Genomic DNA, 27,481 nt, shown 5'->3' with positions numbered 1-27,481 from the left:
CATCATAAAATACATAAAAATTACTTTCTTGACTTTTCGTGTTTACAAACTATACCCCACATATCGCAAATCGCATGCTCCATTGAAGTTGTGCTGCATGGATCTTAATGTCCAGGTGTGTTGTATCTCTGTGGTTTAGTGAGTTATCATTTCAATTCAGACAAGAGGATGAAGTGAAAAGATAAAATATATAAATAAACATTGCTATGAGACAGTTGTTAGTATGACTTGGAACCTTGAATGAAATGCCTTTTTATCATGACAGTTGATATTGTAGCAGTGTTTTGAAACCTTGGATGAAATGCCTTTTTTTCATACTTTGTAAATAAATGGTATCCAGGCAGAGTCGTCCTAAACATATTGCACAGCTCTGGTTTTGACAGTTCCTAATTCCAGGTACACACACACAAACATAAAGTGCAAGAATTCTAATACTGCAAGGCACAAACTATCAATAAAAGGATTGTCTCTGTGTCTAACGGTAAAAAATATCAGGAATAGCACAGACATATAAAATATATCCCATACAGTTACAACACAACAAGTAGAACCTTGTCTAATATTTAACAATAACCTGCAATTAACTTATGCTCTGCATGAAAGTAAATATATAGAAAATTATACCAGACAATATGTACAGTAAATACATGCTAATACAAATACACCATCATTTGATTGTTACAATGGTTGAAATATACTCAAACTGTCAAATAACATGAAACAAATGACCAAATATGCCATAATAAATGTGATAAATGCGATCAACCTCATTCTAGACTCAGCAGTTAGAACAAGTAGATGTTTTTGACAGGGCACATTTTTGATATAGTTTTAAAAAACAGCTATTTTTGGCTCAGCCTTTATTGCACACAAATCTTCAAAAATGTAATAAGTCATTTCATTGACAGTAAAATAATGTTTAAAGGAAAAGAGAAAGAAAACCTTATGCATGATCATTTTTTTCTTCTTTTTTTAAAGTCATGCAATTAACAAAGCTGCTAGTAGGGGGCAGTATATACAAAGTGATGTCTACTGTACAGTCTGAAATCCAAGCTTCATGTAAAAACTAAACAAAACAAAAAACTACTCAATGTACTGCAAAAGGTAGGGTTCAAGACATGAGGCATGGAACCCATAAAGCAAAAGACTAATGCTGTGTTATGGTTCCTGTTTTGAACTATTTAGAGCATTTCAGCATGTTCATATGTTTCAACCATGACAGCTGTAGGCCTACAGAGACACATAAGTGGCCGGTCAGACACCAATATCCTGATACCTTTACGACAAGTTTGAAAGGTTTGATTGATTACACTGTCATACTCATAAACGCCGGACATGTTAAAAATGGAATCCACCCCCGCCTATAACATTAATAAAACAATAATAACCCTCTTTACTTTCTTCACGACTCTGTGGCGGCAAACGCAGAAGTGGAGTCGGTACAGCTGAGGTTAAAGAAAAACCCACCACATGTGTCTTAATTGTAATTCAGGCAGCTAGACAGGAGGCAGATATAGAGTGCCAAAGTTTGTAGTCCTATAACCTGTAAATGAGTTGTAAATTATTGTTTTAATGGGTTTTTGCCAGATGCCTGAAATAGGGTTTGTGGTTAACACAAGTGAGAGTTTCATGCTTTGTTTGCCCTCATAAAATGAATCAGTCAATACCCCACTTGTGAATATTGAAGGTTTTATATCTCTTAAAAAAGGCTTTCAAGTGGCTAAAAGAGACTACGGAGGTCGTTGGGGACATGAAATATCATCACACAGAACACAGAGCTTTATACATGATCTGGGCCGGTGATCATGGTCATTCAAATGTGGTGCAGTTTGTCTATAGCGTAACTTTAGCTTTGTACTTCTGCCAATTGCATGAACTCTTCGAAAATCATTCAAGTGGTGTTCACTTGTGAAGATTATCTTGCTGTACAAAACGTGTAACTATCATAAATCTTTTATTTGCCACAGAGCTTATTTCAGCAACAATAAAAAAAATCAAATGCAAAAATCCCATAGGCCTTTTGTCGAAGGAACCAGGAAGATGCTAACTTCCTCCTCCCGCCTGCAAATGGCTCTTTTCCACTATGAAGGGAACCCAGAACCTTCCATAACCTGAAACTTTCCAGAACCTGTGAAGTTCTGTGATGCTTTTTCTATATGTTTCCAACAACCAGACCCACCCCTGAAGGCGGAGGTACGTCATAAAAAGCCAGTCTACAATCTCACGACGCAACACATTGTGAGCTTGTAGATTGCCTATTTTCACATATGTTTAAACATTTTGAAAGCACAGAATAAGTTCTGGGTTCTCAGAACTCAGGGTTCACCTCCTGAGCAGGGCCAAATTTTGTCTCTGAGAACCATATCTGAAACCGAGCCGTAGCGTTATGGAAACAAGTCCAGAATCTCTGGAACACTTACACTGCATGACACGGTTCACCTCAGTGTAGAAGTGGAAAATAGCCACGGGTTACGATCTTCCTGTACCACTCTATGGAGACAGCTGCTCACTCTGTTCTCGGTCCGAGCCCACTTCCTGTTGAGACTTGATGATGATGTGAACGGACCTCTCTCCGCCCGCCTCCTGTTGTTTGGTGTCCATGGAGACCCTAGTCCGGCCCTCACACACCTCCTCCTCCGCCGAGGCACCAATGGGCCGCAGGCGCTCAGCGGGGGCCATCTTGGTTCGTGTGGTAGAGTTGTCTCTCTTCAGCTTGTCACTGCTGTTGCTTTCTGAGTTGACCCCTGTATGGTTGAAACATGCTGATAAGTTACAGTATTCAGAGAGAGAGAATATATATTTATATATATATATATATATATATATATATATATATATATATATATAGAGAGAGAGAGAGAGAGAGAGAGAGAGAGAGAGAGGTGTACTTAGCATTGCTAGGTTAAAAATCTGAGTAGCCTACTTTTTCTACCATTGTTTTTGTTAATGACTGCAAACAAGAAATCATTAATCGTGTGGTCTTACCAGGTCTGTTGTTAGGTGGCTTGCGACAGCTGTGCTCAGAAGTGTTTTCTGTGTTGGTCGAGCTCTCTGAGGCTTTCCTCACTGGTGGTTTGGCTCTGGGCCGGACTCGGTTGAAATTTCCCTCCATGATCCACTGGTGCTGTAGGGCTTCATCTGGGGTCATACGTTTGGTCGGATCCCAACTAGAAAAGAACAGAAAAAAGTTAATAGAACGTTTGAGAACCAATGGTTCTCAAACCTTTTAATTTGATGGACCCTAAGTTTGGTATGTAATAGGCCATGGATCCCCATAACCCTCGGAGTTACAGACGTGTAAGGGTCCATTTTGTTCCTAACTATCACAAATAATTGAGGTGGTGGAACTCCCTCAAAGACCCCTGGGGGTCCCCATAACCCACTTTGAGAACCTCTGGTCTATACAGCTTGTAAGATTATCTATTTTCCCGTTTGGATGCCAATGATCTGCTGATTAATGTGAGTCTAATTTCAAACAAAAGATTCTTGTCAACAAATATACCATGAAGGTAACATACGTGAGGCAGTGTTGAACGAAGTCCAGAAAGGCAGCATCACTAGTCTTCAGTACTGTGGACAGCTCTCTGGAGTTGGGCTTGCGTTTCTTCCCTTTGCTGTTAGTGATGTTTCTGGGGTTTCCCTTGGAGTCTGCAGGCAGGTTATCAAACACAGGGTTCACTTATCACTATTGATGATCTTCTTAGCGATTATTCTATTGATTACTTTTTTTGATTAATCGAATAATCAAGAAGCATATTTTTTACAAAATACATACAAAATTTGAATTAAAAAAAAACATTTTATTGATTAAATTGAGTAGTCTGATTAACCTTCTAAGCCCTATATTATACTTTGTCCTACAACAGTGTTGTTGAAAATAGCCGATGTACAAGCTCATAAAACGACACCAAAGTTCTCACCAAAGAACAACTTTCTTCTTGATGCTGTCTCAACAAAATCGTCTGGAGGCAATCCAAGAACCTGTGAATTGAAGTAACACAGACCCTTACTGTGAAGTACTGTGAAGGTTTCAATTTGACTGCACGAGTGTGTTCATAGCTTTGAGAAAAGAATCAGGAAACTCTCATGCAGTACCTCCATGATGCAGGCGATCTGTTCCACCTCGCTCTCCCCAGGGAACAGGGGGTATCCTGTGAACAGCTCAGCCAGGATGCAGCCCAGGCTCCACATGTCGATGGCCATGCTGTAGGGCTGACCCAGGATCACCTCCGGGGAGCGGTAGAAACGACTCTGGATGTACGTGTAAACTGAGGGAATCAGAAAACAAGAAGGAGAGAGGGGAGAAAGGAAGGTAGGAAGGAAGACATTTTTATTCGCATATGACTTTTCCCATTTGCTTTTTACACTATTGTCACGATAAAATACTTATGTATACAATCAAAATAACATTATTATTATAATTATTATTATTATTACAATATCTTTTGTGTTTGGGATTCCTTTTAAGCACTCACCCCTTTGCTGTTCATAACAGCTAGAACCAAAGTCCACCACTTTAATGTTGCCCCCCGGCCCTCTCTGCGACAACAGGATGTTCTCCTGTTCAGAAACAGAGGCAAACATCATTCCACACGGGATTTCTTTATAGGATCCAGGCGGTACTGTTGTACCGTACATTCACAGTATAGGGGTAAAGTTGGTATAATATGTAATACTGCTAGACTCCCCTAAAGGGCGCCCTAGCTCTAGCAGTAGCATCATCAGATTTGTTCTATTGTACATTCCATACTGTATGTCAACCACTTTCTACCTGCCGTCCCTATTTTGAGCATGTTATTATAGGCACAAATTAGAGTTCTCAAATTCTGCCCAAACCTGACCCTACCCGACCCAACGTTTTCTGGCTGGGCCGGGCCCAAAATCTATGCTAATTAGCTAATTAAAAAAGAAGAAAAAAAATCTATTACCCCCAAAAAAAGACCAGCCTGTGTTATTAAAGAAAAACGGGCAACAATGGAAATCGGCGATCTCTGGAACGGAAGGTCCAATCTGCTCAGTTCAAAGCTTGTTGGATGCGTGTTTGAGGACATTAAGCACATAATGACACCTTTTCAGGTTTTTCAGGTTTTCGGGCGTAAAAGTATGTTAATTGTTCGGGCCGGGCGGAGCCTCGGGCCGGCCCATTAGGGCCCAGTTAGGGCCGGTCCTTAACTTTCAGGTGTGTTGAGAACTCTAGCGCACATTGTCAAAAGTCTACAAAATATTAATAAAATAGTGGAAATAACAGATCTACAAACTTACAATGCGTCACATCGCATTGTTTGTGAGCTTGTAGATAGCCTATTTCCCCCGTGTGATACCGTCATACGACAAAGCAGGTGGTTAAACATATATATTTAATTGGTAATTGGAGTCATGGGCCTTATTGATTCAACATACATGCCGGTTCTGAGACCTGACCAGGTTGCGTTGGCACATCTAAACCTGGGAGAAGGAGGTTTCAGTAGAAGAGCATACCGGTTTGAGGTCACAATGAATGATCTTCTCCCTGTGCAGCATCTGAAGACACTTCAGAAGAGCGTGGGCGAAGCGTCGGATCAGAGGCAGACTGAAGCCCTGGAAGTTGTTCTTCTTGATCAACTCGTACAGGTTCACCCTGTCAACAACACATATGCGTTCAATCACATGGAGCACTTTTTGTCACACGAAAAAACAATAATCATGTTCACCCAGAGCTCAATTTTTTTGTCAAAGCTGATCAAGGTATCACCCCTCTCTCATCTCATGGGTGAGCCTGCTCTGGGCAATATCATTCAACCATGAGAACTACCCTCCACTAGCCTGGACTTGGAGGAAAGCATTTTGTGTGGATATTCTATGATACTTGCACAAATGAGGAAATATTTCGGGAACACATAGGGTGCGTTCGGAAATACAGCACTGAGCACTGGCCAATACAAACTAATAGGCGAGTGCACTCCGGTGCGCAATTTCCGAACGCACCCATACACTGTATATATCAGTAGTACTAACATAAAGTTGACCATGTGACCATAGGCATTTTAGATACATCTGGCACAGTTCACCTGTTTCACCAAACTCACTTCTCACGTGTCATGTATTCCATTGCACCATACACACCGATTTGGCGTCGCGGCTGGTGTGATCTCATTGCAAGATGGTCTCTAGTTTATTGAATAATTAATCTATTCATTCATTCACTTGTTCAATCATTTGGGTTATTTATTATTAATTTCTTTAGTTTTTCTTTTCTTTTTTAACCCTGTGACTTCTTAGTCAACCTTTTGAAACTGTGTGTTGTAATTAAAATGTCTTTGAAAAAGTACTTTGGCCTGTCCTAAAGGTCTTTCAGTTATTCTTTTACATGTCTTTTAAATAATAATAATTATAAGCACAGATTTATTTTCTTGTACTGTAGCTGTAGATCTTATGGGGGTTCAAATGGGGGTATTATAATAACCAGTTTGATTGTGGTTCAATAACTTGCAAAATAGGCATGCCTATACATACGGTATACATACGATATACAGGTTGTATATAGTCAGTGGTATAGTCACTGGTGACAGTAACTAAGTTAAAAATAAAATGTAGTTTGTGCAATCTGTACGTTTGAGTACGTAAGAATGTACTTTTGAATACTGTAAGTACTCCAGAACTTTAACTGAAGTCCACATTTGACAGAGCAACTTTCACTTGTACTGTAGTTGAGTACTATTTGAGTTAGAGTATTTATACTTTGACTCAAGCACTGGGGTTGAGTAGTTTGTCCAACACAGTATATGGATTCGATCATACTACAGCGTCACAAAAAAACATCAAAAGTAGCAGATCTAGAAGCTCAAAACACGGCTGGAAGCGACGCGTCTTGAGCTTGTATCTGCTACTTTTGCTGTTTTAGAATTTGAATCCGAAAAAGTATGTTTTGTACATATGAGGTTTCCACCCGACAGAGACGATATAGTACAGTGGAATCTAAAGCCTAATTAATGCGTCATCATAAGACGGTGTCCTGCGCTGAAAATAGCAGACCTGCAAGCTCACAACGTACTGTATGTGACACGTTTTGAGCTTGAAGGTCTGCTATTTTCAGGCTTAACAGGACTCCCTATAAAAAGATGTAATTATGTATTAATTCCTCCTCCCTGAATCAACGGACTGAAAAAAGACATGCTAAATGTGATGCTAGTCTACAGTTGCGACCGACACATACCTAAATTAAAATAGTTGGTCGCCGGAACCATAAACTCGGAACTGTTTAGCTCATACCCTGGAAACAATCCGAGTGGCTACGTGATTTCTCCGGGGACAGATAGAATGTGAGGGACGTACCCTCCTGCTATTTCTTGCTACTTGGTAATAAGCATAATCTTCTTTGGGCGGTGTAATGGGAGCCTTCACACTATGAAGCAAGCAGGGTAAAGAGATAGGGCCATAATCAAGGCATTAACTAAGGGATTCAGTGACGGTAACACAAGACAAGGTGCTGGTCCCAAGTCGTCCTCTAAAAGGTCATTGAAGCTGTCTGCCACACAAAACTATCTTCTGTCCCCGCTAGATATGGAGGCATGAAAGCAATCCACGCTTATGCTGCTTTTCCACTATGTGGTACCAGCCTCAACTCCACTCTGTAATGGCTTCTGGTATACCAGCTATTGATAGTTGATAGTCTTCATCAGAGGTGGAGAAAGCACTCAAACTCCGGTACTTGAGTCAGAGTATAGATAGATACTCCTGGTCAAATATTACTCAACTACAAGTGAAAGTTGCTCTGTCAAATTTGTACTTGAGTTAAAGTACAGGACTACTTGTTTTGAAAAAAATATTTTTCTAGAAAGTTTTCAAAAAATATCAGCAGTTAAAATAGCCGATCCACAAGCTCACAACGTCGCATCGCTCATAACATCCTCTCTTAGAAATGTCAAAATGTGTCTTTACAAATACTCAAGTAAAGTACTATACAAAAAAATCTACTAAAGCACAGTCCTTAAGTAAATGTACTTGTGTCCACCACTGTTGGTACCAGGTACATACTTAGTTTTTGCAGTGCAGATAACTGGTCATAATCATAGTGAGGAGATCGCTAAAAGCAATTCTCAAACATTGTACCGCAAAGGACCCCCAAAAGAATATGTATCAGACCATGGACCCCCATTTGAAAAGATGTTGTGCCATGGAGCCCCATGACTCATTGGGCTAACTTCATCTGCTGAAATAACAGTGAAATCAACCACTTTAAACCTGGCGTCCATATTTTGTGCATGTCATTAAAGGCAGACATTTTCTAAAATTGGGGAAATTTGTGAGCTTGTAGATCTGCTAATTTGAAACTTTTTTAATGGAATTTGCCTTTAGTACGTTGAAAGAATTTAACTTTTTTTTAACGGATTTCGGAGAGACTGCATTGCTTTGTGTACCAGGAAAGGAAACAATCAGAAGACGCTATTTCATTGAATTCAGTTGCTTGACTGTGTTAATAACAACACAAGCTTGTCAGGTACTCAATTGCACTTTACATTAAATAAAAATTATCACTTCGATTCATCTGTAAAATGAATGCGTTTTCCTTCCGCTTTTCCCGGTGAAAAATCAAAAAGAGCCCGGTCAAGTGCAGTGGAGTTGAAGCCAGTGCCGTGAAGTGGAACAGCGTTGTAAACACAATGAATTACTTGTGGTTTGCAGCAATCACTTAAATTGAGTGTACGGAGTCCTTTAGCACCAGGTTAGGTCACTGACCATCGGTGATGGAAAGGAACTAAGTACATTTACTCACATACAATACTTCATCATTTTTCAATACTTTATACGTCTACTCCACTACACCTGAGAGGCAAATGTTGTAAATGGTAAATGGTGCATTTATATAGCGCTTTTATCCAAAGCGCTTTACATTGATTGTGCCATTGACCCATTCACACACACATTCATACACCGATGGCGGAGGAAACCATGCAAGGCATCAACCTGCTCATCGGGAGCAATTAGGGGTTCAGCGTCTTGCTCAAGGACACTTCGACACTAACTCTGGGGGAGCGCCCCAGCCCGGGATCAAACTGGGAACCTTGCGGTTTTCAGTTCACTCTACCCGGCCACTCTACCCCTGAGCCACTGCCGCCCTGTTGTACTTTTTACTCCACTACAATTATATGAAAACTTTAATTTGAAATTACTTTGTGTCAGACTTTTTTTTCATGACAGCGTGTGTGTGCTCTCACCCGAGGAGCTCGAAGGAGATGCAGAGGTGGTTGCGGAAGTAGAAGTACTCTTTCATGTGGATGACATTGTGCAGGTTGTCCTTGTCTTTCCTCTTCACTGCGTCCAGAATCTTCAGCTCCACAAGAGCTTGGTGATGAAACCTGCAGGCGCAATAATTGACCCATTAAGACCTGAGGCCGATTCTACAAATGCCATCTGAACCAGTAGTTCTCAAACTTTTTCGTAAATCAAAATGATTAAACATTTTCCAAACTCTTTCAACATTTTTCAAAAATGTTCAAAAATAGCATTCACAAGCTTGCAGTGCGGCACAAAGTGACGCGCTGTGAGCTTGTATATCTGCTATTTGTGAATAGCCAATGCTAAAATCTAAAATGACACAGATGACAACATAGATACTGTATATGAAATACATAGAATGCAATACATAATAAAATCTTGGGGAATGGTCTAGGGATGTACATTATATTCATTATCTTCTTAGCGATTATTCTAGTGGTTACTTTTTATATTAATCAAATAACAGAGAAGCTTTTTTGTGGGATTTCTTAAATATATATCAATGAATAAAAGACTAAAGACAAAGACTAAATTGATTAATCTGAGTAACAACTGAAGCCCTATTTGATATTTTTAACGGTGTCGTGTGAAAAAAAAAGTATACATCTACAAGCTCTGTATTTTTGAAAAGTGATTGTTTATTAAAAATCATATATGTTTTAATCATCAATTCAATTGATTAGTACAAAGTGTTTAGAGGTATTTCCGGTTAGAATGTCAATGAGTATTTACAAAATATAAAATAAGTGTCACAGAACATTACTTTTGTCTCTAGTTTGTCAACCAGTGGATATTTAGAACAAAATAATATATTGCTAATACACAATAACGATATCATAAGTGTCCTATTCTTCCAGAAATAAGGTTAATGAATAAAAATGCCCCCATGCGATGCTTTGGTGATGTCATGATGATTTGGTCTATAGAATGGTCCCTTATTTCTGTTTATTTAAAACATTTGTATTGATAAAATTTGCAACTTTGTCATGAATCTATTGGATTGACACGTTCAACAACATGTGGTGTTTGCATCGGGACCACCGTGTTACGCTACAGTCTTGTGAAAATGTCCAAATAAAAATTCTTGATGATGATGCGCTCTGACAGGAAAGATTACACTGACACGTTCATGCTAAAAATACGCTGTATGCCTGCTGCGAGTGATGAGACATATTTTCCTGTGAGAAACAGCATCTCAAGACAGTGGGCTCGACTAAAATGAGATTAAGGGTGAAATAGTTCATCGAACTAATTGATTTCATTGATTATTTAAAAATATATATCCATAATCGATACTGCCATAAAATGTCAGAGGGAAGAGGACAGGTAAGCCAACACCTCGAGGTGCCGACTGTCTGTCTATCCATCTAAATCAGGATCTCACCGATCTGGCATAAACAATGAAAAACGATCACATGCGAGGCATGTGTGAAAACCCCGGGACGGGGTCACAGTTGCTCCACAAATGACTAGTGGCGGTCTTAAGTGACCATCGTCACGTAGCAGTCACACTCGCGGTGGCTTTTTTCATTTCTAAGACCCCCAGTTCGATATGCATTAGGCCACTGACCCCCCATTTAATAAATTATTTTACCCCAGTCTACGCTGTAAAATCCTCATAATCTAACTCTGAGAGTGTATACATGGAACCAAATGGACCCGTAAGGATTCCACTTGCACTCTAATCGGAGTTACAGACCATTTGGTTGGTAAATATCAATTATTTAGCTGAGGATCCTATGGAACACCGTGAAGCGTCATCACCCTGGTGGGTCCTTGGACCCGTATTGTGAGCCTGAAGATCTGTTTTTTTTTGTGAAAGTGAATGTGGGTTTTACAAATATTTAACCAATGAAAAGTATTAACAAGAGATTGTGACTTGACTAAATAATAACTATATTGGATCCATTGAAATACTGTACTGCTTTTTTCCATTTTGGATATGGTTTCCACCCCACAGTGACGTAAAGCAAATTCCCCTTGCAGGCTTCCAACCACTAACCCTGCCAGGCCGCCAATAAACCCTTTTCATAGCAGCCATTTTGACGGATAAACACAGCTGCTAAAGGTAATAACATTGATTTCGGGTGCCACCGTGACAGCTCCTGTAAGCTACAGCTGACTTCACCCGGGCACACATAAAACATTCACAAACATACCCGTCACTAAACATTATTACCGTCAGCTGTGTCAGTCAAAATGCCTGCTGGGAAAAATGTCCGTTCGTGTTGGTTGGCGCGCCCCCCCCGGTGAAGCCGGAGGCACCCTCTGCCGGAAATCAAACCCGAGTCTCCACGGTGTTGGGTGCCAGTTTTTCCTTTATTACACCGCCCCTTTTCAGCACAGACTTAATCATATATATGACAGAAGACAGACTAGTGCAGTACATGCATCATTAGCGGGTGAAGCCCACCATTGCATTAAGCACATATAGCATTCATATTCATATTCTGGGGGGAACATTAGCCAAAAATAGCCGATCTACAACGCTTATAGATCAGCTATTTTCTGGCGAAGAGATTTGGTGTAGAGGGAAAAAAGCGGTCCAAGTGAGCCAACTCAGGTCTGTTTTACTCAATCTAGAGGGTTTAAGTGGGTAACTTTGCGTGTAATTGTGGCACACACCCTTTACGGAGACAACGCCTCCCAAGGCGGAAAACGGGTGACGGCTGTGGACGGATTTGACCAAAGGTCAAACGTTTGACGGGTTTACCCGCGGGGTCACATGTTGACTAGGGGGGACGTGAGTTACGATTCTGTCCCCATCTAGATATAATCTCGAACGGCGCTGAGTCGGCTGAAGCGGACTTCGCAACGCTGAGCATGGCGACTCACTCGCTGTGTTGATGGAGAACCGTCAACACACCGACCGACCGACAGATTTCACACTGTGTTCCCTTGGGGCGTCAGAAATACACATGCCAAGTTTGAAGGCAATTGGTTGGATGGTTCCCAAGATACGCGAAGGACACCCTCACTCTCTCTTTAGGGAATTTATAGAGACATACCTCTTTTTATTACGTATCATCTTGATGGCAACCATCTCATTGGTCTTATGATCCCGACACTTCAGCACCTGACCAAAGGAACCTTTCCCAATGACCTCCAGAACCTCATACCTGAAGGCCACGTGATCATGCAGCACCTGCACACAACAACACACACAGCACACTGTTTATGGTTCATTCATCACAATGCATGTGGCTTATATACGGGTTAGGTTTGATACCATTTTAACTGTAGTTTCAGACCTACAACTAGATAGACTGTAGCGTTATTGAAGAAGACATTGAGGAAGTGAAGAATGTGACAGACAGTCCAGAGTTAAATTATCACTCAGGATTTAACTGTGGACAGATATCCTAGGCGTGTGTGTGTGTGTGTGTGTGTGTGTGTGTGTGTGTGTGTGTGTGTGTGTGTGTGTGTGTGTGTGTGTGTGTGTGTGTGTGTGTGTGTGTGTGTGTGTGTGTGTGTGCGTGTGCGTGCACGTGCGCATGCGCTTGTATGAAAGAGAGAGAGAAGTCCCTTCATCTACATATAACTGTATAACATTCATAACTTTTTGTATAACTAGACGTTCCGGCCACTATTTACACCTAGATTTTCAAGTGGTTTCCATAAACCAGCTTGTTGTTTGTGACATTTTTGCACCCACTACTATTACCTTTGTGATTTCATACCACCCACCCACCCCGCCCATGCCAATTTTAATATAAGATACAATCATTAAACTGAAGTGTCTTGAGCATGAATGGAATCTTTCCTCCAGCACATCATTACCCGGACGTAGCTGCCGTGCTCATCATCGTATCCAGAGTTCTGAGGCGCGCTGAGGGAGGCCTCGATCTTCTGGGCCCCCAGGCCCATGAACCACACCTCTGAATAGTCCATGATCTCTTCATGCTCAAACTCTGACAGCTGATCCTGGAAGTTATTCAGGGCTTCTGCAAGAGTCGTCGGAAAGAAACAGGGGGGAGGAGAGGATCAATCACCAGCATATCGTTGGTGTCGGGCAGAAACCTTGTATCTCCATATTTCAACTTTTTATGTTGGTTCTATTTCCGTAAATAAATGCTTCATCATACTAAAATTTCACACAAAAGTAGCAAAAATAGCCGATCAACAAGGTCACAGCGTGCCTCACGATGTGACGCGTTGTGAGCTTGTAGATCGGTTATTATTGCTATTTTTGTGGGTTTTATAAATATTTAAGAAATGAAAATAATTAACAAGAGCTTGTGACTAAATAATAACTACATTGGATTAATTTGAACACAGGTTATTTTTTCCATTTCCTGAAAAGTACCCGCTTTCCACCCGACAGAAACGTGAAATGTGAATAAATCCCTTTTGTGCACAGTTTTTTTTGTCAGTAATACAGAAAGATGTATTTTCATTTTAAAACAATTATTTACAGGTAAACATTATTGAAAATCTTTGAAAATGCTAGCACCCTATAATGACATTCCCAAAATAGGGACACCAGGTTTAAAGAGGTCAATGAGCATATGGCTGTAGAGAACACGTGTCTATAACATGTGTCACGTATCACATGTACTGTAAACAGATGGGCGTGGGTTGAGATGCACGCATCATCAACGCCCATTGTAGCACCGATCTAAAATTAGATTACTGCAAATAAACTAAGGCGGAAAGAACTGAATTTGAGGTTACATGTGCATGCTAAGGCATTGGTTCTCAAAGTGGGGTCTGGGGACCCCAAGGGGTCCTTGGCTTGGAGGGGGGGGGGGGGTGGGGGGGGGGTTGCAAGGGGGTCCCCACTCCAGCAACATTTGTTAATATACTGTAGCGTCACAATCATTTTAACCACTTTAACCATATTTTATACTTTGGCAATTAAAAAATAGCAGATATACATGCTCATAGCACGTCACTGTAGATCGGCTATTTTTGAAAAATCTTGAAAATGTTGCTTCTGGAGGTCCCTCGCACAAACCAAATACATATAATTTTGGTGGGTCCTTGACATGAAAACCACTGTGCTAAGGGTTGGCCATTGGCATCCCCAAATGAGACCACTGTGGGGTCTTTCTTTGTTCTGTTCTGTACCTGTCGGGGACATGGGCCCCCTTTGTCCTTCTATTGTCTTGTCTTTGTCCAGCTTGTTGCTCAGAGACTTGGTTTTGCTGAGGGAGTTGGAGACGTTCTCCATCGCCGTACCGAACCGCATGCTGAATGGCTGGGCGGGCTTCTGCTTCTCATCCTGTCCAGGTAACACACAGGAGGATCATTTACAATTTTCCAATTACTCCCAATTTCCCATTTACTTAATAACTGTTGATTGTTGATGTACCTTGAGTGTTCTTGTTAACTTATGTTGTATCGTTGTTATATTGCAATGTCTGTATTGTTTCTTGTTTTTTGGGGGACTACGGATGGAAAGTAGCTTTCACAAAATCGGGCATATTTAAACCTACTGTACAAGCTCACGGTGCCCTGCATTCCGCGCCGTGTTGTGAGCTTGTAGGTTGGCCATTTTTGCCAAGTGGCGTTGTGTGACAGAATATAAATTAGGCATTACACTTAAAGAGCGTTCCCACCAAAAGATACAATATTTGTTCGAGCGGCGCGATAACATACAAAGTCTATGCAAAGTCTAAGCGGCGCGAACGAGGCAAACAGGGCGGTTCCCTTCCCCCCCAACGCTGACCAGCGCCACCAAAGTCGAGCAATTCAAGCGACTAGAAAGATATTTTATCTTTCAGTGGGAACGCACCTTTAGTTGTGTTTGGGTGTTTGGGTAATCTAAGCTCATAGCATCACAGAGCTGGTACAGTAGATCAGCTATTTTCAAAGAGCGACCAAGTTGTACATTTTCTGAAATTCTTTTGAATTTTTTATTTTGGAAATTGTTCTGAAAAAATATTTGAAATTGTATTAAAAAAGGGGTATTTTCCTCATGACTCGTAAAAATGGGTCCACGACCCCCATTATTTGGGAACCACTGCTCTAAGCCAGTGGTTCTCAAAGTGAGATTTTATTTACTTTTATATAAATCTTCTCTTCTGGGGGTCCCTGGCACAAAACCTTTTCAGATGGAGAACTGCGGCCAAATACATATCAATGTAATGTTGCTCTCCTTGACTTTAAAAAAGTTTGGAAACCATGCTCTCTAAGCCTTACCCCGTATGACTGGTAGTTGTTGTGAACCACTCCCTTGTTGGCGATGTGGGGCAGGATGGTGTCGGACGGCTGGTGTGGAGCTTTGGCATTGCTGACCACCAGCTGGACCCCCGGGGGCTCAATCTGAGGCAGGGTCCCGCTCCCCAAACTAGAAGCAAACTTCTGCAACCCACACAGAGATGAAGACATGATTTTGTTGCTGTCTGGATTTGTGTTTTTTTCCGTACATTGACGCCCCACTTGATCATACTACAGCGTCACTCAAAAGCATCAAAAGTAGCAGATCCGCAAGCTCGAAAGGTGACGCTAAGCGACGCGTTTCGAGCTTGTGGATCTGCGACTTTTGCTGTTTTTGAATTTGAATCCTGAAAAGTAACAGTTTTGGACAGCCTTGCTCATGTTTATTCCACCCGAGAGAGATGATTTGTTAGTTGTTGTTGTTTTTTTGCAGCAAATAACACAAAATAACGCTCATGAGATACAACCCTGATACATTAACCAGTTGAACCCTAGTGTCCTATTATTCTTCTCAGAAAACAGACAGATCAGACAGACAGACAGGCATGCCTATAGACGGAGACAGAGACAGAGACAGAGACAGAGACAGAGACAGAGACAGAGAGAGCAGCTGTATACACACCAAGCAGAAGCGCAACACTGCTGCCGGTGAATAAAGCAGGTGAGTGGATTTCACGGGCAGATCCTGTGTGATAATGGACAGAACCAGAGTGCGTGAGAACACTGGCAAGTTGTAGCAACTCCCGCTAGCTGGCAACGTTCCAAATCCAGAGGTTGTCTGTCTCCCCTGTTTCTAAGCAAGATCAAGTGGCAGTAAATTGCTTTGAATACGATACAACAGCACACACCCAATAACACACTGGTAGCTTAACCAGTTAGTGTGTCTACTTCAGTGGTGGAAAGTCACATTTACTCGAGTACTGTACTTAAGTCAATATTTTGGTACTTTAAACTTCTACTTCACTACATCTCAAAGGCAAATATAGTACTTTCTACTTCACTACAATTATTTGAAAACTTTAGAAGTTACTTTGTAGATTTAGATTATTATTATTATTACAAAACGTATATTAACCAATTAACCCCTATTTTACACCGATCTGTAAGCTCACAACGTGTCACGATGTGACGCGTTGTGAGCTTGTTGATCAGCGATTTTCGAAAGATTTTGGAAAAATTCCGAAAACCTTTACTTGTGGGAGTATTTTTTACATTGTGGTATTGCTACTTTTACTTTGGTAATAAAACAAATCTGAGTACTTCTTCCACCACTGTGCATATCTAATGCATGACCTGCACACGCACGCACGCACGCACGCACGCACGCACGCACGCACGCACGCACGCACGCACGCACGCACGCACGCACGCACGCACGCACGCACGCACGCACGCACGCACACACACACACACACACACACACACACACACACACACACACACACACACACACACACACACACACACACACACACACACACACACACACACACACACACACACACACACACACACACACACACAGTATTATATAATGGAGCAGAAATGCTCCGTTATTAGCTACGCCAAAATGTGAGCACAATCGTGGCTTTATTTAAACCCCGCCTGCAGTTGCATTTGCCAGTATATCCTTCCATTGGCCTGCCTCTCATCATTACCAACTGTCCGCTAGCGCACTCACTGTTTCTCAACGTCGGGTCTGGGGACCCACGAGCGGTCCAAATGGACCCTTACGGGTCTGTAAGGCTACCACTGAGCATTTTACAGTGTAGACTTTATTTTTTTTGATCAAATGTGGGGTCCGGGCCAAGGTGGGAGATCCTTCAAATTCAAAAGGTTGAGGGAATCACTGGACTAAACTACACTGGAACCCCAATCTGCACTGTAACATCCTCAGTACTCATGTAACTCCTACAGACCCGTCAGTGTCCATTTGGACCGGCTGGTGGTCCCCGGACCACCCATTGAGCACCAGCGCGGGCCGGTCCACTACATCAGTGGTTCGCAAACCTTTTCATGTCAAGGACCCCCAAATTGATATATATATTTGGCCGAGGACCTCCATCTGAAACGTTTTGTGCCAGGGACCCCCAGAAGAGAAGATTTGCGTTAAAAAGAATCAAAATTGTATTTAAGAAAAAAAGACAAATCTAAAATTGCAGATGTACAACCTAGCAGCTATTTCTTAATAGCCAACGTATATGATTAAAATGATTGTGATGCTGTAATAACCCACTTTGAGAACCACAGCACTACATAGCTAGTTTAGACTGGCAGACAGGAGGCTCAGGTGACCATAGGACCCCCCACCACGGCCAGAGACTGGAATTACTGATCAGGGTGACAGTGAAATGAGAACAAAAGCCCTAAACTGAAGACCTGACAGAGGCTGTCACTGAAGCTTCTGTGTGGGGGGGAGATGAATGAACAGCGATGAACAGCCTGCCTTTCTCCGCCTGCCATTCTGCTTGTTTCTGGGAGCACGATTACATATGTACCACCGGCTTGCAAGCTAGCGTTGGTAACGACGGGCGAAATTAGACCTCTGTCCCGAGCCAAGTTCACTGGTCAACTGGAAATCCTGAAGGCGTATATACGGTACTGTATCATATGTGTGTCAAGATGCTTACTGTACTGAATACAGAATATGCCACTGTTGTCGTTGTCCTTATTTTGCATCTGTATTTTCTTTTCTAAAATAGGAAAAGTAGCAGATCTACAAGCTCCCAATGTTTCACAAAACATTGCGAGATTGTAGATCTGAAATGTTTGCAGTTTTTGCCATAGGGATTAAGTGGTTGAATAATTAATTTATATTGCATTCCAATACCTGAACCAAATTAATTCAGAGCGACATAAACAATTCATAGGATCTTTCCCTCAAAGACAATCTATGCTATATCAGGCATACTGAACATTGTACTGTATGCCTGATATGGAATGACAGAATAAGCCTTTCAGGCTTTTCTTTTTGTCTTTCTTTTTTTTTGCATTCAGAAAAAAAAAAAAACACATGCACCCGAGTGCGTGTACAGTTCGCTCTGATATTTCATCTCACGTGTAAAGGCCACATGCATGATCTGCCAGCATGCTCCATGATGCATAGAGATAGGGCTAAATATAGTCTGTAGCACCTGCCACAACAGGCACAAATGTTGTGGTGTGTACAGTAGACACCTGGGGGGGTACAGTGCTTAGGTAAGATGTTCCAGTGAGATTCATCTTTTGATCTGGATGTAAGATAACACAACACTACACTTCTGACCTACATGTGTGTTCATTAAAATGGTTCAGGTAAGATCCAGGTTGTTGTTATTTAACGCAAGGTATTATTGCTCCAAAGGAGATGCCCGTAATGACTAGACAATCTATTTAAAAATATATTAAAACAATATCAAGTTTATTTATTTCCTTTATCTCCCCATCTTACTCACATTTCTATTAGGGCTGTCAAATGAGTAATCACATTCATTGCTGTGATTAATCTCAATTAATAAAGAGTAGCAAATAATTTGGCTATTGCGTTATGCCAATTCTTGAATTCTCCACACATTTCTGTGTAGTCTTCTTGTAACTGCTGTGCTGCCGCCACTGGCTCACTTGCTGCCAGTGACGAGCCCCCACCAGGAAGACATAGCGCCTCCATCCTACTCCTCCCATTATTTTTTTCAATCACATTTAAAATCAAGGATATTCAACTTTGGAGACAAACAACCATCCTTAATGAATGAGGAAATCACACCCAAAGAGGCAAATCCAGTGGTGGCTTGAGAAGTAGGTATACTCAAATTATACGCAAGGTGGCCTGTGCTGTAAATTAACAGCACCCTGGCCTGTGATAAAAAAAAGAATCTCAGAAACAGTGACATGAACCACAAAAAATAAGCTCAACTCACTCAACTTAAAGGTAGGGTAAGTGGTATTTTTTGGTTAAAACAAAAAATATTTTGTTCAAAGGTTAAAATACTATATTCTGACAGTAATCATTGCTATAGAGTGTTTTTTCAGTAACAGGAGTCTCCCCGTCTCTTCAGCTAAACAGAAAATATTTTTTTTGGTAGGTGTCAAAATCTCAGCCAATCAGGAGAAAATACCCATTTTTAAGCTTAATTTGTATGGTGTTCCAGTTCCAATTTTGTCTGCTCATTTCTTAGTGTCATCACTTCCAATTTCACTTGTTTAATCTATATCGTGATTGAGTTCTCTGTCCTGGTTGGATAAAATTGGAAATGAAACTGAAACTGAAACGAAAATGCATTTTCCCAAGATGGAAAGACAAGGAGACTCCTAATACTGAACAAACACTCTATAGCAATGAGTACTATCAGAATATAGAGCTATTTAACACTTATTTTAACCAAAGCAAATCACTTACCCTACCTTTAAAGTGATAGTAAAAAAAAAAGAGAAAAAAAAGTCACTGTAAATTCTTAAGGAGAAGTACAGTATGGGCCAGTACTGTTTGCAAAGTCACTTGACTCCTGCTGCAGCTAATGTTGGCTTCATTATGGTTCCACAGTACTGAAGGGACAGTGGGAATGTTTTTGACAGAAGGAATGTATTGTTCTGAATGACCAACCAAGCAGAAGCTGTTCTCTGGCCAAATCACGCTAGGGGAGAGAGACTGAAAGAGGAAGCGCAATATTAGGCTAATTGACTTTTGTCCAGAACAGCATCTCATATATCTCAATCAAAACCTGTTGTCGAGGCTCTTTGCACTTATGTGCAGCAAGTTGACACCGTGACAAGAGCCGCAGACTATTTTCAAGTGGGGCAAATAACGAGACGAGTCAAGTGACGCGAGCCGAGAGCCGCAGCGTGGTGGGAGGCGGGGCTGCTCCTGTGTGTGTGTGTGTGTGTGTGTGTGTGTGTGTGTGTGTGTGCACGGTGGTGTCAAACCACAAAAACAAACAGTAACACAACCAATCGTACAGCGTGAGAGAAATGCAACGAGACAAATTCCTGAATATACTTGGCCAATAAAAAGATTCTGACTGACTTTTAACAAGACATCTGTTGAGCCGCTGAAACATCATAACAGTACATCAGGGATTTTCAGAATGTGATTACGAGAGGACTTGTCGCACACATATGGAGAAAAAGTGCACATCTATACTGATTCATCGTCAATCATGGTAAATGGTCTGCATTTCGACAGTGCCTTCCAAAGCACTTACATTTAGAATGTGTGCTACATTCACCCATTCACACACACATTCACACACCAACAGTGAAGGCAACCATGCATGGTTAAGCAGCATCGGGAGCAGTTGGGGGTTCAGTGCCTTGCTCAACGACAGCCACTCTACCTCCTGAGCCAACCGTATTCTCTGTGTTTGTCTCGGGCTTGTGTATAGGGAAAGGCTGCAGCCAGAGTCCACTCCCACTTATTGCTTGAGTTGGGTGTAGCAGGGCCACTTGCTATACAGTAAAATGCTCAGTGTTTATGTATCCATTTGTAACTCTGTTAAGGTAGGGTGAAGGATTTTCTTTGGTTAAAACAAGTGTTGAATAGCTCTACATTCTGACAGTCTACAGTATATAGTGTTTGTTCAGTAACAGGAGTGACTCTCCTGCTCTTCATTAAACAGAAAATGAATTTTCAGGTTGGGATACCAATTTTATCCAATCATCAGCATAGAGAACTCAAGACAGGATACAGATTAAACAAGTGGAATTGGAAGTGATGACACAAAGAAATTAACAGGAAAACAATGGAACAGGAACACAAATGAAGCTGATAAATGGGTACTCTCTCCTGATTGGCCAACATTTTACAACTAACCAAAATGTATTTTTCCTGTTTATTAAAGAGCTGGAGAGATGGGGAGACCCCTGTTACTGAGCAAACACTCTATAAGCAATGATCACTATCACAATATAGTGCTTTAACCTTTTAACAAAAAACGTTTTGTTTTAACCAAACAATATCACTTACCCTATACCTTTAAATTAACACTCAGGATTTTACTGTGTAGGGTATCTTGTAAAGGGTTCCAACTGACCTGTGAGTAGGGTCGGTTGGACCCTATACGGCTGCCGTCTGTTGGCAGTCTGTGGGGGTGAGGGAAGGCTTCTGGTCGCGTTGCCTGCAGAACCAATGACAGAAATGTATGAATAAAATGGTGCAAGAGGTTTTTTTTCTATAAACATAGGGACGCATGATATATCAATATCAGGGTCGATATCAAAATGATAAAGATGATGATGATGATGATGATGATGATGATGATGATGATGACACATATCGTAATGGAAAATATTGGTTTTGAATATCATGAATGAAATAGGTGACAATTAATGTTCAAATTGACTATTTTCATGTAAACATATATCATTACCAAGCATTGGTATTTTAATCGGTTTCTTTCCGTTTGTTGCACAACCACGGTGCCATTAAAGCCTCAGGACGCATCTCTTAATGCGATAACATGCAACACTGCAAGTTCAAAATGCCATTGCTCAGATTTTTTTTTTTTTTCCGCTGGCAGGATGGTGGAACCCCGCACAGCGGTGGGTGTTCTCAGATATGTACTAGCTGTGTGGGCAGTCAAGCATGGCTACAGCCAGACATAGGAGAAGTGATGAACCGTGATCTTTAAATAGAGCCGCTCGGAAAAGTCCCTGAGGGTCCATCATCACCGCAACGGCAGCTTCTGTGTGTGTGGGCAGGTGTTCACACATGTGCAGCCAGGCACATGTGTGAACATTTGTGTTGATGTGCGGACATGAGGCGACAGTAGGTGGACAAAGTCCCAGTGCTTGAGTCAAAGGTCAAATATGATTCAATTGCAAGTGAAAAGTTTCTCTGTCAAATTTGTACTTAAAGTAGTAGTAATTTCAATAGTACAATTCAAATTTAGATTAAAGAATATATAAATAATAGTGAAACTAGCAGATCTACAAGCGTACAATACATAGCATCTTCTGAGCTTGTAGATCAGCAATTTTCGCCACAGGACATCGCTGTACGATGGAGTATAAATGAGCTGACAATGTCAGAGCTGGTGATATCTAAACAGAGGCTGAGTATTCTGACAAAGGCTCTTTTTGAGCTGATTTGTGTGGGTCAGCAAGCGCTTTTAAACTTTGCAGAGCCATGCATTAGTAAAGGCATATTATTTTTTCAACAGATCACTGTGTAAGTTCTCCTAAAGAACTCTACATATTCTTATATTCAATAATGGAAAGGAACTAAACCACGTTTAACCTGGTGTCACTATTTTGGGCATGCCTTTATAGGCAAAAAGTCAAAAGAAAATTCGAAAAGAAAAAAGAAAATCACCATTTCACATGCAACGAAATATATAGGACTTAAGTCAGAACACTTTATTCTTGTGTTGCATGACTGTGAACCCACACAGTGCTCCGAGTCTATAATGTATACCCTATAGATTAATGTTCCCTCAGAGAAAAATAATTTATTTTACATATGTTATAAAAAGCAACAGATCTGATTCATTTCTACTATCTGCTAGAGAATATCACATGTTGAATATCACACAGCCAGCTGACATGTGACTGATTAATCAATGAATGGGCGTGGACACTGGAATGAGTGGAATAGAGCTTACGCCTGATTAATAATGGAAGATAGCCAATCTACAAGCTCACAATGTGATACGTTGCGACGCGTTGTGAGCTTGTAGATCGGCTATGTGCAACCAAGCTTTATAGGACCACCCTCTCAGTCTAGCTGGGGTGAGGCTAGTGTGTGTGTGTGTGTGTGTGTGTGTGTGTGTGTGTGTGTGTGTGTGTGTGTGTGTGTGTGTGTGTGTGTGTGTGTGTGTGTGTGTGTGTGTGTGTGTGTGTGTGTGAGAGAGAGAGAGAGAGAGAGGAGATAACTTCAATGCACCAATGATAATCTACACAGCATGCTCCAATGGCTTCTGAATTCACTGAAGACAATGGCCAGACCATCAGGTCAAAATGCATAATTCAACTAACCACTCGATTATGGAGAGAGACTTCATTCCTATTCTTGGTTGACCGGAGCCCCCTAGGGCTCTATGATAGGCTCGCTCCTGTTTTAGCTGCACACTTCAATATCGTCACCGAAAATAGCAGGTCTTCAAGCTCACAAGATTCATTATTTTCGCTGAATGCTCAACCCCAGAATAGGGACGCTACGCTATAGGGTTCAACTGGTTATTCAAAATAGAAATAAACCCATATACAGTATTTCTTTCTATTATTGTTTTTATCCCACGATTTTGTAACCCTTTGATTTTGTAACCCTTTTTCACCCGGTGCCACATTATTATCATCATTATCTCACACTGAGGTTAAGCTGTTTCCCAATTATTTTAAAGGTAGAATTAAATCATGGCTACTTGAGAGGGGAACAGTGTGAGCACACTTGTGTTGGAGCTCCTAAATGATTTATTTTAGGTTATTGTTATGATAAAGATTGTGTTTTGTATTCAATTTGTTGTGTCTGATGTACTGTAAATGATGTGTATTCTGTGTTATTTATGTTTGTCTGTTATTTGTGGATTTGTGTAGGGGACCACAGTGGAAATAAGTCGATGGCTTTCCAGTGTATATGACCCTCGACTGTCTTTTTATTTTAACCTTCTGTATGTTGGCTGAAAGCAACTAAATAAATAAAATAAAATAAAAAATCATGTGTTTCTAACGGTGGTTCTCAAAGTGGGGTCCAGGGTTCGTTGAGGGGGTCCAAACGGACTCCTTACAGACCTGTAGCTCTGAAAGTGTATACAAATGGAACTGAATGGACCCTTACAGGTCCATTCGTTTTCATTTGTACACTCTCAGAGTTATAACCTGACTCCGCCAAATGGAAGAAACTTGCGACACACATTTTGTTTCACAGCCTACTTCCATCTGAGACTCCGGTAGCAGAATCGATGCAAAACGGCGTTTCATTTTTTCAAGCTACTTGGCAGGTGATTGGATGATCCCCCCACTAGCAGCCGCTGATTGGTTCGTACACGCAGCGACCGGGCAGCTCTACTCCCTGAGCGATCCCAGATGCAGGGTGTATTGTGAAACTCAATACCGCCCCCATCTGGCTGGTCAGGTTATCAGAGTTATGGGGGTCCTTGAAATAAAATAAAAAGTTTGAGAAGTAATGCATTATTATAATAACATCCCATGTGATTCTCTGGAGACGGGTGAGCGGGAATGCTGTCCAGTTAATGTGGGTCACCTGTGAAGGTGATGTCATTGTCACTGCATGTGCCGGTGGACACGCACTGACTGCAGCATGTGTGTGTGTGTGTGAGAGAGAGAGAGAGAGAGAGAGAGCGAGAGAGAGAGAGAGAGAGAGAGACAGACAGACAGACAGACAGACAGACAGACAGACAGACAGACAGACAGACAGACAGACAGACAGACAGACAGACAGACAGACAGACAGACAGACAGACAGAGAGTGCCATTCAAATGGCCAAAGATAGACACACGTGTTGCTGGACTGAATGGAGACGAGGATGCATGAGCCTCGGATGCCTTGTCATTGTCATATCACTTTGAAAGCTCACAATAAGCCATCTCGTTGTGTGTCTTGTGTCATGAATGTCTATGAGTATCAGTTTATCAACCTCTTTACACTTAGGTTTGCAGCACCAGACACCAAAGGACATAGCCATGCTTTAACAACTTGAACCCTATACCATCCATATTCCTCGGAAATAGCAGATCTACAACCTCGCACAACATGTTAAGGTGGCCTAGTATAGAGCCCTTGGGAATCCGGTCAACTAAGTATTATAGGGTTTAAGTGGTTTCACTTTCAACCAGACTATTTAGGCCTGTCATTATAGTCGAAAATGTTCAATTCTTCAAAATATCGCAAATTAGCATAATACAAGTTCACAAAGCTTGTGAGCTTGTAGATCAGCATTTAAAAAAAAAAATAGGACTCAAGTGGTTAAACTCAGGTATAGAGGCAGGAGGTCTACTAAAAGCAATGTGATGTGACTGTTTTTGCCAATGTATAACTACCCCCCACTGAGGTTGTGCAGTGCACACATGTGTGCACGTGTGATGACGTGTGTTTAGACTGGGAATAGGGACTTTTCCTGAGAGGCCAGGAGGGGAGAGGGATCATCCCAACACGTGTGTGAGATCAGCTTTGGCTTTCATCAGGTTCTTTAAGCCTCAAAGTTTAAGTTTAAGGGCACAAGGTCACTAGGCAATACCAAGATGATGTCCTAGTAAACAACAACAAACTGCTAATCTGTGTAACCTCAACTCACACCATTGTCAGATATAACAAACATATTGTTGCTGTCGGGCAGAAACTCTCTTATCTCCATATTCTAACTTACTGTGTTTTTTCGTATACATTAATGCCCCATTGATCAAAAGCTTGGGAGAGAAGAAGAAATTCTGAGCTGTAAATGCATGTATTATGTGATATATTGTTAACATGTAAGCGTAAAATGATGTCTTATAAACCCATGAGGGTTGGGCACTTTGTGTGCAGGACACGAAAATAAAAGAACCAATCAATCAATCAATCAATCAATCAATCAGAATCAAAAGTAGCAAATCTACAATCTTGTTGATCTGCTACTTTTTCTACCTTTGAATTGGAATCCTGAAAAGTAACAGTTTTGGACATAGGTATGAGGTTTCCACCTCAATGATTAAATGATCATTGATAAGACCTTTGCTCAGATGAAAATGTCACCCTTAACTCTTTGCTTACAACCCTACAAGATGAAATGACAATCATATGAAAATTGATAAATTAAAGTAAACCATTATTAGTATAGTCTGCACTCCACACAGCATTATGTTTTCATTCCAATAAAGGCAGTACAGCAAGATCCATATAGGTCCAAAAAAAGAGATGGGAGTTAAATTTGTTGGTTGCCATTTAAGGTGGGATAATTACACCGGAACACATACAGTATAGACTTACACAGACTGTCAGCACAACAAATAAACAGGCTAAAGAAGACAGAAATAGAATTGGGTCATATATTATGATCACAATGAGATCAAGGGGTGGATTTTGTAGGCTATACAGACAGTCACAGTACACTGTGTAACTTGTAGAGTTCCCCGTCTTTTCATCTATAAACCAGTGGTTCTCAACCTTTTCAGGCCGTGGCCTGTGACCCCCCAAAATATTCATATTTGAACTGGGGACCCCCCACCCTGACAAGCACTTGAAATTGTACTACATATTCACATAAATAAATACTCTAATTCCCAATTGATCTGTAGGCCTACTGCATGTCAAATGCTGATTGATTGGTTGATTAAAAATGTGTAAAAGTAATATAGCTATAAATAATACAGCTGGATTACAAATAAAGTATAATAAAATACCTATTTCCAACGTCGCATTAAATATTAAAGGCTTTTTTTGTATGATTTGGGGATGAAACCATGCATAAATTATTCATACATTCCAGCAAGCAAAATTCCTCACCTTGTTATTTATTTCCGGCAGCATACTGTTTTGACAATGTCAGCGTTTAGAAGTAAAGGTTATTTCCAAATATAATAGTCCAGTATAGTCTCAAAAACGGGAAATGATAAAATCCAAGAAAAGACCCGGCGCAAAAAACATTGATATATCCACCAGTGTCAATCCAACGTGAAAGCCACGGACCTCACGAATCCAAGACAAACTTCCTACTGTAGCCCTACTTTACACCAGCACACAATACCTGTCCGCAAGCAGCTCAACGCAAACCTGTCACAAATACTCCAAATTTCACGAACCGATCTAGGGTCAATTAATGGGTGTCGCCACATGCAGGAGATTAAGAGGGAGACAACAGACAAGCTGTTTAGTGCGATCGGTCTGAAGAAGGAGCCACCTGTTCGGGTTTCTGCCGCTGACAGCTTGCACTCCCCCGTTATATATTTGTTTTGGTCGGTTTCGTGTCGTCACCCACACACACGCAGAGTGACTGATGCGTGGATGAACACCGACGCTCTGCTAGCGTGCATGGCTGTGTGGAGGAGAGGAGAAGAGAGGAGAGGCACAGTGCCAACACGAAGCGCACAGGCGTGTTCCCACACATACAGTCCCACCAGGAGAAAACACAATGAAGAGCATTCCCAGGTTTTTTGTTGC

The 27,481-nt window shown here is 41.2% G+C and overlaps 1 protein-coding gene across 1 annotated transcript; it reads right to left on the bottom strand.

The window, feature by feature from the left end:
* Positions 1–444: 444 nt before the first annotated feature.
* On the bottom strand, positions 445–27,191 carry dyrk4 (dual-specificity tyrosine-(Y)-phosphorylation regulated kinase 4). Its single transcript, XM_084059899.1, has 14 exons — positions 26,828–27,191; positions 21,423–21,506; positions 15,400–15,561; positions 14,326–14,479; positions 13,036–13,199; positions 12,264–12,400; positions 9,195–9,335; positions 5,479–5,617; positions 4,476–4,560; positions 4,096–4,268; positions 3,921–3,981; positions 3,519–3,648; positions 2,986–3,167; positions 445–2,744 (listed from the first exon to the last, which is right to left on the bottom strand). Exons 1-14 carry the CDS (start codon positions 26,849–26,851, stop codon positions 2,491–2,493), a joined length of 1,890 nt encoding a protein of 629 aa, XP_083916025.1. The 5' UTR covers positions 26,852–27,191; the 3' UTR covers positions 445–2,490.
* Between the last annotated feature and the right edge of the window lie 290 nt (positions 27,192–27,481).

The sequence above is a fragment of the Gymnoscopelus microlampas genome, assembly GCF_963454915.1.
Source record: "Gymnoscopelus microlampas genome assembly, chromosome: 6".
NCBI lineage: Eukaryota > Metazoa > Chordata > Actinopteri > Myctophiformes > Myctophidae > Gymnoscopelus > Gymnoscopelus microlampas.
Note: the sequence above shows the minus strand (reverse complement) of the source record. Positions and strands in the feature narration are given on the sequence as shown.

What these genes read in the sequence shown, in the direction of transcription:
- dyrk4 (XM_084059899.1), bottom strand. Translation starts at nt 26,851, where the DNA reads ATGCTGCCGGAAATAAATAACAAG. An exon ending in AAGAAGAAAGTTGTTCTTTG is followed by an intron (nt 3,649 to 3,920) that starts GTGAGAACTTTG and finishes ACCTGCCTGCAG; the next exon opens with ACTCCAAGGGAAACCCCAGA. An exon ending in TTCGTTCAACACTGCCTCAC is followed by an intron (nt 3,168 to 3,518) that starts GTATGTTACCTT and finishes GTTCTTTTCTAG; the next exon opens with TTGGGATCCGACCAAACGTA.